The 18,205-nt window shown below is 43.1% G+C and overlaps 1 protein-coding gene across 3 annotated transcripts in view; it reads right to left on the bottom strand.

Moving 5' to 3' along the window:
• MAP3K3 (mitogen-activated protein kinase kinase kinase 3) overlaps positions 1 to 18,205 on the bottom strand; it is a 69,777-nt gene that overhangs the window by 48,419 nt on the left and 3,153 nt on the right. Inside the window, exons 1-2 of one of the 3 annotated variants that reach the window (XM_025436718.3) lie at positions 17,123 to 17,254; positions 7,498 to 7,619 (exon numbers count right to left, since the gene is read on the bottom strand). In XM_025436718.3, the coding sequence (XP_025292503.1) occupies positions 7,498 to 7,593 (96 nt within the window). In that variant the 5' untranslated portion in view covers positions 7,594 to 7,619; positions 17,123 to 17,254. Of the gene's footprint in view, positions 1 to 7,497; positions 7,620 to 16,518; positions 16,847 to 17,122; positions 17,255 to 18,205 lie in introns of those variants that run through there. The other 2 variants (XM_025436717.3, XM_049114601.1) reach the window with 2 other exon arrangements.

An 18,205-nucleotide genomic window follows, 5' to 3' on the forward strand; every position in this document is an offset into this window, starting at 1 on the left:
CGTCTTCCTAAACTAGACTTCCTTCTCAGCACTGCCATTTCTCACATTGGTACCATGCTCCCTCCGCTGCAGACTCAAACCTCTGAGTTCTGCTTGATTCTTTCCTTCTTCTCCCCTCCAATTCTCTCTTCAAAGGTCTCTGATATAGCACCCCACTCCCCATTCTCTCTGTCCTCTCTCTCACTGACCCCTTTCCCCCTCACTCCTGGATCCCTAAAGGAGCCTCTCTACTTCTCAGCTTCCTTTTCCAACACATTCTAAATTCCTCTATAGTTTCAATCATCTTAACCGCTGCTTTCATCATGTCCCTTCCTTGCTCAAAAAGTAATCAGCGATACCCCTGACCTATAGAATAAAGTCGAAATTCTCGGCTGTCATTGAAACCCCTCTAGAACTCCTAATTCTGGGAAATGAACAAGGGGTGGTGGAAAGGGAGGTGGGGGTGGGGGTGACTGGGTGACAGGCACTGAGGGGGGCACTCGATGGGATGAGCACTGGGTGTTATCTATATGTTGGCAAACTGAACTCCAAAAGAAAAAAAAGAAAGAAAGAAAGGAAAGAAAGGAAAGAAAGGAAGAAAAGAAAGAAAGAAAGAAAGAAAGAAAGAAAGAAAGAAAGAAAGAAAGAAGAAAGAACGAAAAAGAAAAGAAGGAAGGAAGGAAGGAAGGAAGGAAGGAAGGAAGGAAGGAAGGAAAGAAAGAAAGAAAGAAAGAAAGAAAGAAAGAAAGAAAGAAAGAAAGAAATCCCTCTAGAATTTACACTCACTCAGTTTACTGTGCCACCTCACACTGTTCTCAGCAGGAAGGCTCTCTCCAGCCCAATCATCCTGAAATAGGCCACATTCATTCTTTTCCCTAGGTCTTTAACCATTCATTTTCTCAATTTGGAGTGCCACCCTTCCTCCTTGCCACCTAACTAAATGTTCACACATCCTTCACAGACTAGTTCAAGTGCTACCTCCTCCAGAAATGAGTCTGTAACTACTTTGGCTCAAATTCACCGTTCACTTTCCTGGCCTCCTATAGCACTCACTATCTGTACCATATTTTTAGGCACAGTGGCATCCTACCTCAGTTTCTTTTTTCTTTTTAATATTTATTTATTTATTTTAGAGAGAGAGAGAAAGCAAGCAAGTGAGCACGTGATGGGGGAGCAGAGGGAGAGAATCCCAAGCAGACTCTCCACTGAGCACAGAACCCAACGTGGGGCTTGATCTCATGACTCTGAGACCAGAACCCCAGCTAAAACAAAGAATCAGATGCCTAACTGGCTGTGCCACCCAGGAGCCCCACCTTAGTTTCTCTCTCTTTTTTTTTTTTTTTCATGTATTTCTCATTTCCCAATAAGACTGTATGATTCTCAGGGTACAGGGAACATAATATATTTCTTTGTACATCTAAGAGGTTTGACTACATGCACATGTTAAACTGAAGGACAGGTGCCATCCCTGCTAAGAAAAAAAGTTCCAGGACAAAAATTCAAGTCTAGGCAAGTTCAAGTCCCCTGCCTACCACAGCCAATCCAGTAATAGTGAAGGCCATGTGCAGGGCGATAGTGCAGGTTAAACTACAGATCTGGGAACTTAGCAGAGATGACAGGAGTAACCGACAATGATGCTAAACTTAAATAGAAATAACCTTCTAAACTCAACAACTGAACATGCAACCCAAAGAGCTCCCCCAAGAATCCCTACAAAAACCAGAGGTCATTAGGGACACCTGGGTGGCTCAGTGGTTTGGCACCTGCCTTCAGCCCAGGGCATGATCCTGGAGTCCCAGAATTGAGTACTACATTGGGCTTCCTGCATGGAGCCTGCTTCTCCTTCTGCCTATGTCTTTGCCTCTCTCTCTCTCTCTCTCTCTCTCGCTCTGTGTGTGTGCGTGTGTGTGTGTCTCATGAATAAATAAATAAAATCTTTCAAAAAAAAAACAGAGTTTATTAAACAAAGGTTTTTCAACAAATTTGACTTGGCAAAGGCCTCAGCTAGCCATTGCTCTGAGTGCCTTCTCTCTGATTCTGTAGCCCTCTTTTCCCCTGTATTTGCTAGGTACCTTTGATGGCTCCCCCAGCTTTGGCACTGGAATCCTTATTTTGCCAAAGATTGTAAATAAATAAGAAGAGGGAAAAAAGGACAACGAAAATAATTTTGTCTGACTCTGGAAAGTCCTAAGAGATCAATGGAAGAGATTATTATAAAGCAACCTTCTTTGCCCTAGTTCTTTCTATATCCTCAGTCCTTGCATTCATTTGACATGCAGGAAAAGTTCAATGAGTGTCTGAATGAATCAATGATTAAATGGTGTATTGTTTATCTACTGCTGCCTAACAAACCACCACTGTGCATGCACGTGCACATACACACACACATACACAAATATAAATATATATATGTATATAAAATATAAAGCAACCTTCTTACAAAACAAAATGCCAGGCGTGCATATTGTTTTAGGTTGTATTTTCAAACTACCCAGACTATCTTATCAACAACCCTTGAAAGAGAAAGGAAGTCCTGAAGAGCCAGGTCTATCACAGTAAAAGCAAAAGACAGTCTGCTCAATCAGTGACCTTACTGGAGGAAAAGCCCCTAGAATTCTCCTCCTTTAGAACTGATAGCCAAGAGCTCTGCTCTGCTAGTGCCTGCAATGAGGAAAGCAACTTTTCCATTCTGACGCACCCACTAGTGACCATCTGCAAGGTCAGACCCAGGAGAGCCTGACTTCTGTTCAAGCCTGTACTTACCAGTCTGATAAGATTTGAGAAAAACAGGAATTAAAGATTCTATTTCTTCCCCCACTGGAATTTTTAGAAATTAGGCTAGCTTCAGAAGTTTGCAGAGGACTATCTGATACACAGGAATAACAATCCAATAAAGGTAGAAAACTTAACCCTTTCAGTTCCATGACAGTATGCAGAGTTCTGATTAGAAGCTTTCTTTAGAGCTCATGCATCCAATGCCAGAGCATAACAGAAGTGATGTAATCACTACCACTTTACTCTATACATTTGTTTCACAATGTACAAAATGCATTACATTCTGTCTATGATCTTACAACAACTTTAAGAGATAAAGTGGGTATTATTATGTCTATATTTCAGGTGGAAAAACTGAGGTTTAAAAAGATTATTAGACTTACACACAATAAAATTACTGAGACTGGGAGTCGAAGATCTGAGTTTACTTCCTGGCTCTATTCAATACCTCTGTGTAAGCACTTTGCAAACTTTAAAGTATTGTACACATACTTACAGTTGTTGTTATTATTGTTAACTGTTGTTGAAACCACTCTGTACACTGTAAAATCCTAAATTAATGGATTAGTAATAATGACTTGCAAGCCAGTGCTCTTCTCACCACACTAAGATGTCAACTTTATAGAGAAATTGCACCTATTGAAAAAGCACTGTGAGTTGATGACCAGTAAAGAGATACTGCTCATCGTGGCCCACAAAACTGTCCACAGACCCCAGCCACACGCAGGATGGGCCACACATCTAAAATGTTCAGCCAGCTCTAACCAGGCTGTAGGCTTCCAAGGATCTAATGTACAGGAGGAAGAAGAAACAAACACAGAGCCTACCTCCTAACAAACAGTTCATAGCTAAGCACCTCATTGCCCATGTACTCCCATAGCTGCTCAGAATGCTTAGTTGTTGTCAAATGCATTCTCTTTTTCAGTTGGTTACCTAGCTTGTTCACTTAGGGAAGAGGAAGTCTGAGGTCCTACCAAACTGAGATATCAAATTAAGTCTTTCCAGTTCTTCCAAGCCTCAGCACCCCTAAGATTTCTGTCAATGAACTCACATCTCTTCTGGCTTTCCTTTGCTGTGTCCAGCTTGAGCCCCATGAGGCTATGCCAGTCTCAGCTCTGCCTTATAGCCAGTACTCCCCTTCTCACACTGAAGTAAGTGCTCTTTGCCTCTGCCAGTGCCATCCCCTCCCTGAATAATCAACCTTTCCTGCTGGCCACAATACTTGGTTACGTTCAGCTGAACTCTGCAATTTGAATCTTTAGCCCTATTTGACATTTCCTAGCTAATCTGGCATCTCTAAGCCATTTAAATTAGGTTTTAATCTTTCATTCCTCTCTCCCAAACATGGACCTTCTGGTAGAAGAACTGGTAAGGGAAAAAACAGTTTAATCCTATCCCAAGTCCAAGCAAACAAAAACAATAAAAATAATAAATATGGATTCACTCTGTAAACTATAAAGTCCTATGTTAACAGATTATTAATGTCACCAGATTCTTAGGCCAAGTTCTTTTCATTACACTAAGCTGTAAACACATCTCCCTCCAAGGTTCCCCCCACCCCCATTTCATCCCATCCTTCCTAGAAGGGATTCACTGAAACTTTCTCCCCTTTCTGCTTTTGGATTTTGCTGAAGAACATCCCTTCTGGTCAGAAGGTGAACATCTGTTACAATTCCCAGGAGAGACTTCTACTATCTTGACTTTATTAAGTGGAAAAAGTGATCTTGACATTTCCATTGCCCTTTTACCTAATATTAGCATAAAACTCTGAACTTCCATTTCTAAACAGCCATGCTAGTTCCATAGCTTCACATTTCCCCCAGATCCCCATGCCTCCTGGAATAGAACCTCAAATAAGATTCCCACTGATGACCTTATCACAATGTGTAGAAACACATGACCTATGTAGAGCAATGAACATCCCAATGAATCAGTGAATACCTCTAAGCAGGCACTTAATTTCTTGCCCCACAAAACAACAGTCCCTTATATAATATATAAAGTCCTATATAGTCCTTTATATAATATATAGAGTTGTGCTGTCCAAGATAGTAGCCACTAGCCACATAGTACTATTTCAATTAAAATTAAATAAAATCTAAAATTCATTTGCTCAGTTGCTCAACAGCTACATGTGGCTAACAGCTACTACAGTGGGCAGCACAGATACAGAACACTTCTATCATCACACAAAGTATACTGGACAGTACTGACATAGGCTGCTTCAGAACAATATTGTTCTGTGAAATGACTAAAAGCACAGAACACAGATAATGAGAAACAAGTACTCCCTACAAATTCACTAAGATGACTTGTCTAAGAAATGAACTCCACACTTGTCTAGCACTTGGATCAGATCTGAAAGCACATTTTAGTTTTAATGGGTAATTTGGTTCCCTACCAAAAATTTTTTTTAAAAATTTAATTTATTTATTTGTTACAGGGAAAGAAGTAGAGCAAGAGCACATAAGCATGGGGATGGGTAGACAGAGAAGAAGAAGCAGGCTTCTCGTTGAGCAGAGAGCCTGATGCGGGGCTCAATCCCAGAACCCTATTATCATGACCTGAGCTGAAGGCAGATGTTCAACCGACTAAGCCACCCAGGCGCCCCCTTGCCAAAAATTTTTTTCTCACTGGCCCCTGCACATTAGCTTGTTGTTACTGTGGGGCTGTTCAGAAGGGCTGAGGCGCTACTGTTCTGTTTCTTCTTTAAAAACAAAAACCTGGGGATCCCTGGGTGGCGCAGCGGTTTGGCGCCTGCCTTTGGCCTAGGGCGCGATCCTGGAGACCCGGGATCGAATCTCACATCGGGCTCCCGGTGCATGGAGCCTGTTTCTCCCTCTGCCTATGTCTCTGCCTCTCTCTCTCTCTCTCTCTCTCTCTCTCTGTGACTATCATAAATAAAATAAAAAAATAAAATAAATTAAAAACAAAAACAAAAACCTGGGGATCCCTGGGTGGCTCGGCGGTTTTGCGCCTGCCTTTGGCCCAGGGCGCGATCCTGGAGTCCCAGGATCGAGTCCCACGTCGGGCTCCTGGCGTGGAGCCTGCTTCTCCCTTTGCCTGTCTCTCTCTCTCTCTCTCTCTCTCTCTCTCTCTCTCTCTCTCTCATAAATAAAAATAAATCTTTAAATAACAAAAACAAAAACAAAAAAACTGAGGTTAATAATTTGTATCCTTCATGCAACAGAAAAAAATTGATGATATTCAGGTAAATGGTGGGTCCTCAGAGCCACTACTTCTTGTTAAGATTACTTCCTAACCAGAGTCAATCCTTTTTTATAGGCTTCTCCCTTCATAACTATGGACTTCACCTCAATAACACAACAGCAGGCAGAGCAAAAGATTAGGAACTTTCTTATAATAACTTTTAGGCTCTAAGCAGAAGGATTTCACAAAGGTAATCTCCCTTCAACGAAGATCAGGGACCACTACGCTGCCGTCCTCTTCTTAGCCTGGTCCTTTCAACTCAAGAAAACTTCCCCTTTTCACCTAACTGATGTCCATGCTCCCCATTTGGAGAAAGATCAGCTGACTGGAGCAGCACACTCCACATAGGAAGACAGGAAGGAAAGTGAGGTCATTAGGCTCAAGCCTGGGGGAAGGGACTCACTTCTGGTAAAATGCTCCTTCCAAAAGCAGCTTTGAATAGAAAAGAGTTACCACACGGCAGAACCCACACAATTAGAATAATGTATGAAAACAGTACAAGAATGGGCCCTATTCTGTTGTTCCCCAGTTCTGTAAGGTAGCCATAAAAATAAAAGCAGCTTTCTAAACTAATCCTTCTGCTGTATCATAGAATAAAAGGACTCAGGGTCCCTAGTTTTCCTAAAGGCAGGAAATACTCTGAGGGGCTTTATCTAGCAGACCTTAGGCAGTAAAGTTCTAGGGCCTTACTCTTTCTCTAGGAACCAAGGATTCTTCTGAAGAAATGGTAAACAAGGTGCAAATGAGGAAAGAGAAGGTTAGCTGATAACAAAGAGAACCACAAGGGAGAAAGGCATGGATAAATTTTCATCAGACACACCAAACACAGCCATACAAGGCACTAGACAGCCACTAGGAAGGAATCATTCACTCCTCTCTGCAGGCCAAAATACCCAGGAATCAGGGAGTTTGTAAATGCACTGGAGGTGAGAAGAAGGTTCTTAACAGCACAGGAGTTTAAATGTTAACAAAAATAGGAGTTGTTTTCCTAAAGAAGCACACGACTCTCAATAAAATAGACACTCTCAACTACCTGAGTTAACATAAGGGGAAACAACTGTAAACAACAATAATAAAATCCCTCATTGTTACCTTTAGAGTATATTATATGAAATTTCATTAAATAAATTTCCATTCTTAATTATATTTTATATAAACTAATATTAAAATTAATTAATTTTTCCTAAGTATACACTGTAAGGTAGCTAAAAACATTCTGAGTTAGTGATTATGAATCTGGATTTAAACGTTTACCAAACAATCAGTAAAGGAACAGTTATATGAATACTGTCCCTAAAAGTGAAGGAATCATTCTTATTCTCCACAGATGAAACACTAGACACAAGACTTTGGGCATTCAGATCATGACCCACATCTGACTGGTATATATCACTTACCATTTAACGGACTGTGAAAGAGAAGGGCCAATAGCATTCAAGCCAAGTAGTTGAATAGCCTTGGCTTCTCAAATATTTCCCCATTTGAAAATCCCTCCCTAGCAATTTTAGTTGGGTCTGCCATGGCCACACACACCTGCCTATTTGGGTGACCCGAGTCTTTGTTCTTCATGGTCTCATATCCAGGCACCCGGGGACGTCGGCTCATCTGGAGGGCCACCAGATCCTTCATGATTGAGTTCAATGCTTCCTGTTCGTCTGCAATGAAAGAGAGTACATGGGCTAAGATACTTTAATATGGACCATAGGTAAGTGTTGAATCATGAAATTGTACACCTGAAACTAATGTTACGCTGTATGTTAACTAACTGGAATTTAAGTAAAAACTTAAAAAGAAATACAGAACAGCAAATTACTATCACAAATTATATGACTAATACTCATGGAGTTCTGCCCAGGTAAAATGACAGACCCTGTAACTATAATCACATGTATCTGATGTCTGAAAAGTAGATAACTGAGGTCAGAATATGGCATCTTAAATTTCAATGGATTCTTAACAAATCTCATCAGATTTCTGGCAGCAGTATTTACCAATTCACAGTGGCAAGGGAGGTGCTCAAAGAGGGCAATTTCTTCCAGTGCCAGAGAAACTCAACCAGGAAAAACAGATGAAAAGTTGGAGTGAACAACAACACAGTTCTGTGTAGTAGGGTACTGAGTGAAAAGATGAATTCATGGAGAGCTGATAATGGGTCAGAGTCACACACAGACTTATTCTTAAAGCATCCCATGTAGAAGAGCACATTTAAAAAGGTACCAAGCAAAAAAAAAAAAAAAAAAAAGGTACCAAGCAAGGACCTCAGGTAGCTGCTTTGAATACAAGTTGTTTTATTTTTTATTTTTTAATAATAAATTTATTTTTTATTGGTGTTCAATTTGCCAACATACAGAATAACACCCAGTGCTCATCCCATTAAGTGCCCCCCTCAGTGCCCGCCACCCAGTCACCCCCACCCCCTGCCCTCCTCCCCTTCCACCACCCCTAGTTCGTTTCCCAGAGTTAGGAGTCTTCCATGTTCTGTCTCCCTTTCTGATATTTCCTACCCATTTCTTCTCCCTTCCCCTCTATTCCCTTTCACTATTATTTATATTCCCCAAATGAATGAGACCATATAATGTTTGTCCTTCTCCGATTGACTTATTTCACTCAGCATAATACCCTCCAGTTCCATCCACGTCGAAGCAAATGGTGGGTATTTGTCATTTCTAATGGCTGAGTAATATTCCATTGTATACATAAACTACATCTTCTTTATCTTTCGATAGACACCGAGGCTCCTTCCATAGTTTGGCTATTGTGGACATTGCTGCTAGAAACATTGAGTGCAGGTGTCCCGGCATTTCATTGCATCTGTATCTTTGGGGTAAATCCCCAGCAGTGCAATTGCTGGGTCATAGGTTTTACAAGCCTAGTCTTTGAAAGCCCCCCTCCCAACTCTTTACAAGTTTATAGGCCTTTTGCTTCTTACAGGGAAGCCAAAAGGCAGTTCTATTGTTTTTCTTCCCTAACTGACCAAGCAATGAATTGTCTTCTCCCTTATTGGCATTACTTTTAATCCCCTTTTCCTGAAATAGCATAAAGTACTAGAATTCTCATGCACTGAAGACAACTGGACAAAACCCAGAATCCAAACCAGCCCAATTCTGTGTTTTGCAGAATTATCCCAGGTCCTTCGAGAGATCCTGGTCTACTCAAATAGCATTTGGGAGTTGAAAATAAACCTGTTGATCTGGAAAGGAATATGAAAGATGAGTTGTTACACATGTTCTGGTGACAGCTAAGTCACTTGGGGACCCAGGGCACACCTTAAAAGAAGTACAAGAGACTCCACCCAGAAAGCACTTATCTTTTGTCTTTTGTCACTGTGCCTTGGAAATGTTCTAACACCTTGTGGAATAAATCGGGGCTATTTGTCTCTTCCCTCTTTTTAGATCAAATGTGCTCAGGCGCCCTACATGCCGTCTGAGGAAGTGCAGGAAAGGAAGACGGTGCCCATGTGGAGGTTTCTGTCTACTCATAAAAGTAAAATTAGACTTAACATGTGCAGGAAAGCACTAGTAGAGTAGCTTCCCATCTAATTCCATTTCAAAATATATACCAAAGTGTGTATGAGAGTAGATGTAGAACCAAAAGGATAAATCAATGGGAGAGTGAATGAAAAGGAAGTGGGTATCTACAAAAAGACATGTCAAAATTAAAACATGTACATCCCAAGATAAAGTCATAGTGAAAAACAAACAAACAAAAACATATGTCCCATCAATTATTTTATATTTTCTAGTGATTTCCCTATAGGGCCCTTAAAGAAAGAGAACTTGTATGATATTTTGTTTTGTTTGTTTTTGTTTTGTTTTGTTTTTTAACCTCCCAAACAAGGTTTAAAAATTAGAGCATAACATCTAAGCTAGGAAGACTGGCTTATATACATAATACACACAGGCTTATATATTAAGTTGGCTTATATACTATTTAATATATATGTGTATACAATTTTGAGGCCAACTGTAACAGTAAACTGGGATCACATAAAGAGGATTATGACTAGATAACTGTTTTCTGAGGCACATTCAGGGCTATTCCTAACCGGAGAATACATAGGAGTTTTCAGTATCAAGGTAACCACCCTGTAATTTCTGTTGTCTCTATTCAGATACTGAACCAAGATGGATGTGAATACATACACAGAGACACAAAACACACATGCTTTTCAAGTCAAATCCATGACAAGCAGGACTACAGAATCATTTCTAATTTTGTATAAGATGATGCTATTATAAGAGCTGGTTTATCAGGTTGACAAATTCAGTTTCCAGGAAGCTAACCAATTCCTGGCATTACTTCATGGATAAACTTCTTTGGTAGTTCCAGTGCTGAGAACACACTAGAGGAATAGTTTGGTACTATCTCCCAACACCCAGAATAACTGACACAAGTGACACAGGGTTATAGAATCTGATTTTGTGTCAAAGTTGAAAACACTGCTAGAGGCAGGCAAGTTCTTAAACTGATACTTCGAGGATGTGGATAAAGACAGGAAGTAAATCAAGTGGCTCTTTTAGGCATTTCTTCCTGGATTGAGATTTTAACTGAATTATCAGAACTCCAATATGGTATTCCTTAAAAATAAAAACAAACAAAACTTAAAAAAAAAACCAATAGAAGCTTTCTTAGAGTGCAGCAGTCATTTATATGCACTTTGAAGTCAGAAAGGCCTGGATTTAAGAGGCTTTGAACAAATCACTTATTCACCCTAAACCTCAGTTTCCTCATCTGTAAAATGGAAATAATAAAAGTATCTCACAGATCTGTTGTGAGAGCTAAGGGAAAAAGAACTTACAAATTATTCCTCATGGTACCAAAGTAACACTTAGTAATGCTTAAAAAAATGCTGGCTATTATTATCAATGGAAAAAGGTTGGTGGAAAAGACTGGATACTATTTAATCTACCCTAATACTTAATTTTATTCCTGGATTTTTATTAGTCATTAAAAATACCCATTCACTGAGTACCAGTATGTAATATACATTAGATAGTTCTGAAAGATACTTTAAGATGTTCAAACTTTAGGGGTAAAAGGATGAATGACACCCAAATACAAGGTGACACAAATAAAGCGATTGACTTAGACAATATATAAACTAGAGTACATAATCTGGCATGCGTAAAAAAAATTTTTTTCAGTGAGTAGCAAGCAGTTTTATAGATGATTTTACATAATTATTAACAGAATAAGGATTCTTTCAGAAAATCAAGCTGTTCTAGCTATGTGAGAGCTTAAAAAATGAACTGAAGATGAGAAAGGACCTAAAAGCAAGTGAGGGGACTGAGGGGGAAAAAGTAGGTCAGGGGCTGATCCTCAATGAATAATAATCCTTATCAAGTAGAGTAGGAAGAAGGTATGCTGGCAAAGGAGGCTTTAAGAGGTTTGGAAGAAAAAAAACCAAGAGTGGCACCACAGAAGTCAGGACCAAAGAAGGACAGTGGCAGGCACAGGCCAGGCAGGCCCAATAGAATGGCAGAGGTAGAAACACAATTTTAAAGGGAATCAAGAAGCTAAAGATTAAAAGGAAATTGGAAGTAGTAGAAATCAACAATTCATTTGTGAACTTTACACATGAACAACTTGAGGCTGGGGTAATAGTGTGCTATAACCTTGAAAATATTTCCTGAGGATGGGGGTGGTTTGACACACTTAAAAGCTACCAGGAAGAAGCACAGAGGAAGAAGTTAATTCTAGAGATTAAGGGGTTATGACTATAGAGGGAAGGAGTATTCACAGAAAATAGAAAAGAAAGGATCTATGAAGTAAGGATTAGAGTTTAGGCTTGAAAAGTGGAAGCTCTTAAGCAGTCTTAAGCAGATAGCTATCCATAATTATTCAGCAGTGTGCACTTTTTTCTTCTTCAGATACCCTGAGCTATGGTCTGGGGGCTGCCAGGAAATATACTCCTCTCTACTTAGCTTCAGCATGAAGTCAATCTTCCAGACTGAACTATTACTCTATCTAAAAGTAGGGTCTTAAGGCATGCCCATTTATGAATTCCCTTGGCTAAAAACCCAGAAAAGTTTCTAGTAGCACCATGTCCTTCAATAAACATTGTTGTCCTATATAACATCTGTTTACTATGTCAGACACTCTCCCTTTTCCATATATACAAATCCCCAAAGTAATGTTCTAATTGTTTTCACTTAACTAACAATGTTATTTCTTTATGTGGCCAGCACTTTACCTAGCACTGCCAGATGGTCTGATCACACTGCTCACCCAAGAGACGCTGTTTTCAAAGTGTCCCTGGGTCACATTTTACTATCTTAATCTCATGATATTTCATATTCTCCCACTGATCCACCTTGTCACCTTGTCAATACCTGGGGAAACATCATTTTATAGTAAGTACAAGGAAAAAGGCCCGAGCCTCATTCACAAGAAACTTTTTATCCTTCATGGACAATGGTAGAACCTTTGCTAGATCTCAAAGTCAAATTCTGATTTTTTTTCTGTTTCTGGGATATAACAGCCCTTCCAAAGTAACTGATGGTTCAAAATGTATTTATTTTTAAAGATGTTATTTATTTATTTGAGAGAGTGAGCAAGAGAGAGATTGAGCACAAGCTGGGAGAGAGGCAGAGGGAGAGGGAGAAGCAGACTCCCCACTGAGCAGGGAGCTCAACACAGGGCTCAATCCCAGGACCCTGGGATCAAGACTTGAGCTGAAGACAGATGCTAAACTGACTGACCCACTCAGGTGCCCCCCAAATTTAAAAATACATATTACAAAGTAATATGAGTATCTTCCTCAGAAGAATCAACATATCACCACTATATTTTATTTTTACATTTAATGAAATTAATCTAAAGGTCTAGAGACTATAGGATTATGTATGTCAACCCCAAAACTATAGAATTGATCTCTCACTCCTGTGCACCGGTACATAGTTTTAACGAATTACCTACACCACCTCCTTGCACTCACTTGTTTACATGTTTCTGGTTCACCTTACCTTTTTAAGATAACTTCTTAAGGACAGGAAAAATGTAGATACAGGGCCTAATACTGTTCCTGACATGTAAGAGACAATAAATGGGCAAAGACTAGCTTACGTAGACAGAACCAAGAAAATTGCTCCTTATCCTTTGTGTAGTCCCCTAATATTCACTTAGCTATTTACTTTTTATAAATGCCTAAAATTCAGTTTTAAAATCTAATGGTCAAGGGCACTAGGTGGCTTAGTTAAGCAATTGCCTTCAGCTCAGATCATGATCCTGGGATCCTGGAATTGAGCCAGGCTCCCTGCTCAATGAGGAGTCTGCTTCTCCACCCCCCTCTGCCCTACCCTGTCCCTCTTCCCCACTCCTGCTCGCTGGCACAAGCTCTCTCTCTCAAATAAATAAAGGATTTTATTTGAGAGCGAGAGAGCGCAAGTGAGTACACAAGCCAGGAGAGAGGCAGAAGGAGAAATAGACTCTTTGCTGAGCAGGGAGCCCAATGTGGGGCTTGATCCCATGACCCCAGGATCATGACCTGAGCCAAAGGCAGACACTTAACTGACTGAGCCACCCAGGCACCCCTAAATAAAGTCTTTGGAAAAAAAAAAAAAAAAAAGAAATCCAACTGTCATTTAAAAAAATACCAGAAATCTAGACAACACATGGCCATGCTGAGTCATTAAATTGTGACCCCAATTTCAATTAAAACAGCTGTTGGCCAGTCTACACAGGAGGTCAGGTTCTAGACAAGCCAAGTTGACACTGGTCTGACTGGGAGCTCACAAGAGCCCTGGAACCTTAGAGACCCAAGGTGCCTATAAATCACAATGATTCTGACTTCTAGCCAAGCTATCAAAGCAGAATCAACTCATCCTTAATCCTATACCCAGTTCACTGTAGTTTCCTGTAACATTTCCAAGTTGTTACACGTTTTTCAGTAACACTTCCCACTAAGTTTCAGACTGCATTTATAAAAAATCCAAATGTACACTAGTGAATTAGTCTCAAGCATTAACAGCATTTGCCACTATAATTACTAAAACTGGGAGAGAATTCTAGTGTGACCAAGAAAAATGACCAGTCAATCCCAATTTTTTTAATAACCACATAATATCAAAGCCAAAAAAAGAAGCATATCTCCATATTCCCTATTATTTACAAGGATAAGTGTACTACAGGGGGATAAGTATAGTTTCCACTAAATATTTACCGGGGCTAACAGCCAATATAAAATCTAACCCGTTTTTATTACCAACCCAAGTTGTCAAACAAGGTTGAATCTGGGGCTTTGAACAGCTCAGGAAAGTATGACTGTTAATCAAAAAACCTGAAGGGCAGGGACTCAAATTAGTTTTGGTCCTTTCCTCACTGGGCTGAAGTTTAACAAATATAATGAAAATATTAATAAGTCTGTATGTCTTTCTTATCAACCTCTTGCTGTATTATAGTTTACTCAGAACCACAACAACTAAAGCAAACTAACCTGGGAATTTTATTCATCATACACATCACCAAAATGGAAACCAATATTTAAAAGAGTGACTGTGTATATATGTGTGTACACACATATCCTTGCTGAAACTTTTATAAGGTAAATTAAAGATCCAGGCTCTGGAAGCATTCAGTATTAGCTCTAATTGCATATCAAGGTCATCTACAAAAAAGAGAGTGTAGTTACAAAGGGAACCTGCTAAAGAAAGTAAGGCAATTTCTTTATGTAAAACAGACATGGGGACAAATAAGAAAGCAGAGTTCCTGGTCCTTTTTCCTGGTTCCGGCCCCTATGTATACAGTCCCTTTCTTCCCCATCACTGTCTCTCCAAAAACTCATACACTTAAAATAGTTTTTAAGTATGTCTTGAAATGTGAAAACAGGCTGACAACTATTTTCATGTTGGACATTAAAATGCAATCAACAAATCTGGACACTCTGATTCAGCAGTCAAGAAAGTGGGGAGTGGGAGTCTGCCCATCCTCAAGTATTACACATTCCCTTTTGGGCCTTAACACTGCCCTCACAAGACAAAGAGGAAAGACCATCACAAACAGAGGTTCACAAACCAATTCAAGGACTGAGTACAATCATCAAATTCCAAAACACAAGATAAATGTTTGAAGCCTGGGGAGGACATGAAGAATAATGTGCCCCATTTATAGTAAATATTTGGTATTTGTTGAATTATTTTTTAAAATACCAAGCCTTACTGGGTTCCTTTTCTGCTTACAGTCACAGGAGACTTACCCCAGAAAAGCAAGCACTTTTAAAGCAAAGAACGGGAAGGAAACCGTACTCCCAGCAAATGAACAAACCCATCCTTTACTGTACAAGGGCAGCGTGAAATAGAACAAGGCAATTCATTCAAAGGCATAGTGTAGATACAGGCAGTAAAACAGTATCTGCCCGATGTAACACAGCATACACTTAACTTTTACAAAAATGACCTGACCTTGCTATAGGGCAAAGCAAATATTAACGTTCCCTCTTCTCATGCATGGCACTTCAGATACAGCAAATGCCTTTGCAAAGGATCCTTTCACTGACTCCTTGGTTATTTAGGACAGTACCAAATGCTTTGCAAAACTCGTGATTGTGGACGACAGTATCACAGTAACTCATCCGAACAAGAGAAGCAAAGTACATCTAAAATGTTATCTGTTTCTTAACCTAGTCCAATAATCATTTGCTAAATTACCAAGAAGGACAACAAAATGTAATTCAGTGTAAATGCCGCGTGTGGAAGACATCAGAAGCATTTCTTAGATTACATCTTTACAACAGAAATTGCAAGTATTGATAAAAAGGAAATGATTTCATAGATTCTTTAGCGCAGTGAACGCTTGCTTCTTTTAAAAGTTACATAATTTCAGGGATACCGTTAAATAAAAATAATGGCTGTAAAACACTGCAACCGGATTTTTCAAAAAGTAGGATGTGAATTACAGCTGGCAGTCCCCTACCAATTCCTACCCTCCAGCAATCTGCGTGCGGCTCTCGTTTCTCAACCGCGCCGTTGATAACAGTGATTGCCGTTTTAATCATCTCGCAGCCTATCTCCCCGCACGCCCTCCCCCCTGCGCTGGGGCGCGCACAGGGCTCGAGAGCAAGCCCCGGGAACTCTCGCTGGCCGGCCTGTGTGAGCAAAGGGAAGGAAATGACACAGGCAGGAAAAAAAAGCAAATCAAGGAAAAGACACAACAGCAGCTGGGCCTGCACCAGCCTCCAGCCCGGGCCCCACACTGAGCCCCCGCTCCCCCGCCCTCGGGCTCGCGGGCCGGCTCGCTCGGGCCGGAGCGGGCTGCCCCGCCGAGCACGGGCCCTCGATCCCGCCGCCGCCTCCTCGGGATGCGCCCGCCGCGCGGCCCGGAAGGAGGCTGCCCAGCGGGCTCCGCCGGCCCGGACCGCCCCGGCAGGCCGGGGAAAGCCGAACCCCCGCCTGGGCCGCCGAGCCGCGAGCGGGGCGGGCGGGCGCCGGCAGTCCGCAGCCCGGGCCGGGTGGGCTGTCCATGCCTGTCAGGCGGCGGCCCAGGGTCCTCCTCCCCTCAGCCCGGGGCGGGGCGACGCGGAGCAGCGCGGGCACAGGCCGGGGCGGTGGCGACACTCACCCATGGTGGCGATGGCGGCAGCGGCGGCTCGGGCCCGAGTGTCACCTCCGCAGCCGGAGCTGCATGCCGGGGGCCCGGGCGGCGGGGACGGCAGCGGGCCTGGCTCCGCGCGGGGGGCGCGGGCTGCGCTCGGGGCCCCCGCCGCCTCCCCAGGCTCCGGCTCCGGCTCCGCCCGCGGCCGGGCGCTGTGGCATGGGCAGGGTGGCCCGCTACATCCCCGGCGCTCCTCGGCTCGGCCCAGCCCGGCCTCGGCGGCGCCGCTCGGCCCGCCCGCCCGCCAGTCTCCCAGTCCCGCAGTCGCTCCGTCCGGCCACCGTTCTCCACCTCAGGAACGCTCCGAAAAACAAACCGCTGGTCGCGCAGCTCGCCCCCTCGCCTGTCACTCACCGCAGCGCCCGCCAATCCCAGGCAGCCGCTGGGCCTTCGTGCCACCCCCACCCACTTCACCAGCCAATAACCGGGAGGAAATCGCGGCCCCAGTCGCCCCCCCGACCCCGCTCTCTCCCCAGCACCCTCTCGGTCGCCAGCTAATCATCAGCACCACACGATGAACCAATCCCGCCTACTCTAGCAGGATGCCAATGGGCGAAGCCAAGGCCGTTACCGAGGGCCGTCTACCGCCTGCCAATCATCGGCACAGCACCCGGTTCACTCTCGGCCGGCCAATCACGCAGAGGGCGCTGAGCACCCGCCTCTGCGCATCCCTCGCCGTCTCGCCCTCCCTCGCCCCGGGAGGTGCCGGTTGCTCCAATCACGGCTCGCGCGTGAGGCTCCGCCCACATTCCCACCTCCCGGCCATCACTAGGGCTCCGCGGGCGCGCGGGCGCGCGGGCTGGCGCTGTTCCCCTCCGGCTACTTTGGGGTTGGAGTTTGGGAAAGCGGCTGGGGGGGCCGCCGGCCTCTCGCCGTCCCAGCTCTCGGCGGTTCGGACGGCCCGTGAGGCCGGCGCCCTGCCCTTCCCTGTGCCCACGGCGGGCGCGCGGTAAGCGGGGAGGGTTCTGGCTCCGAGCGCTTCCCGGCGCGTGGCCACCTCCGCCGCCCGATCCCCCGACAAGTCCTCCGGTCCGGACGCTGCGCTAGCAGGGAGGCAGGGGGGGCCTCCTACCTCCGGGCCCACACCCTCCGAGGGGCTCGGGTAGTAAGGGAATGTGGGTCCTCGGAAGTCTGGGAGTTCCGCGGCTGGCCAGGGCCCAAACCAGCCAGCGGCAAAGTCCGAGAGGGTCTGTTTTCTTTAGTTATGAAAGCAATACGAGCTCTTCGAACTAAAACTGAAAAAAAAAAAAAAAAAAAAAGTCCACCCCAGAGATAATTTTATCTATTTCCTACCAAGATATACAACGTTTGACAAAAATGGCTTCAGATTGTTTGGTAGTATGCCTAGAGTTTATTATAAGTGTTTTCCCGTGCTACCGAAATATTGTTCCAAAACAATCGTACTGGCTGCATATTTCAAAATAGAGAATGACCATAATTAATTTCCCCAACCCCCATTGTTCATTTTATACACCCAGGTCTTCCGATGCCAAGTCCATCACAATTAATATGGGCTCCCTTCCTCTAGTCCCTATTCCAGTGTAATATAAATCAGACGCCAAAATAATCTTCCTCTGATGCCATTTTCAACCATCAACTAAGAACCTTTATTGGTGGCTTTACCCTGGCTGTCAAATCTCTGATGAATTACCTT

The sequence above is a fragment of the Canis lupus genome, chromosome 9 (assembly GCF_003254725.2).
Source record: "Canis lupus dingo isolate Sandy chromosome 9, ASM325472v2, whole genome shotgun sequence".
Taxonomy (NCBI): domain Eukaryota; kingdom Metazoa; phylum Chordata; class Mammalia; order Carnivora; family Canidae; genus Canis; species Canis lupus.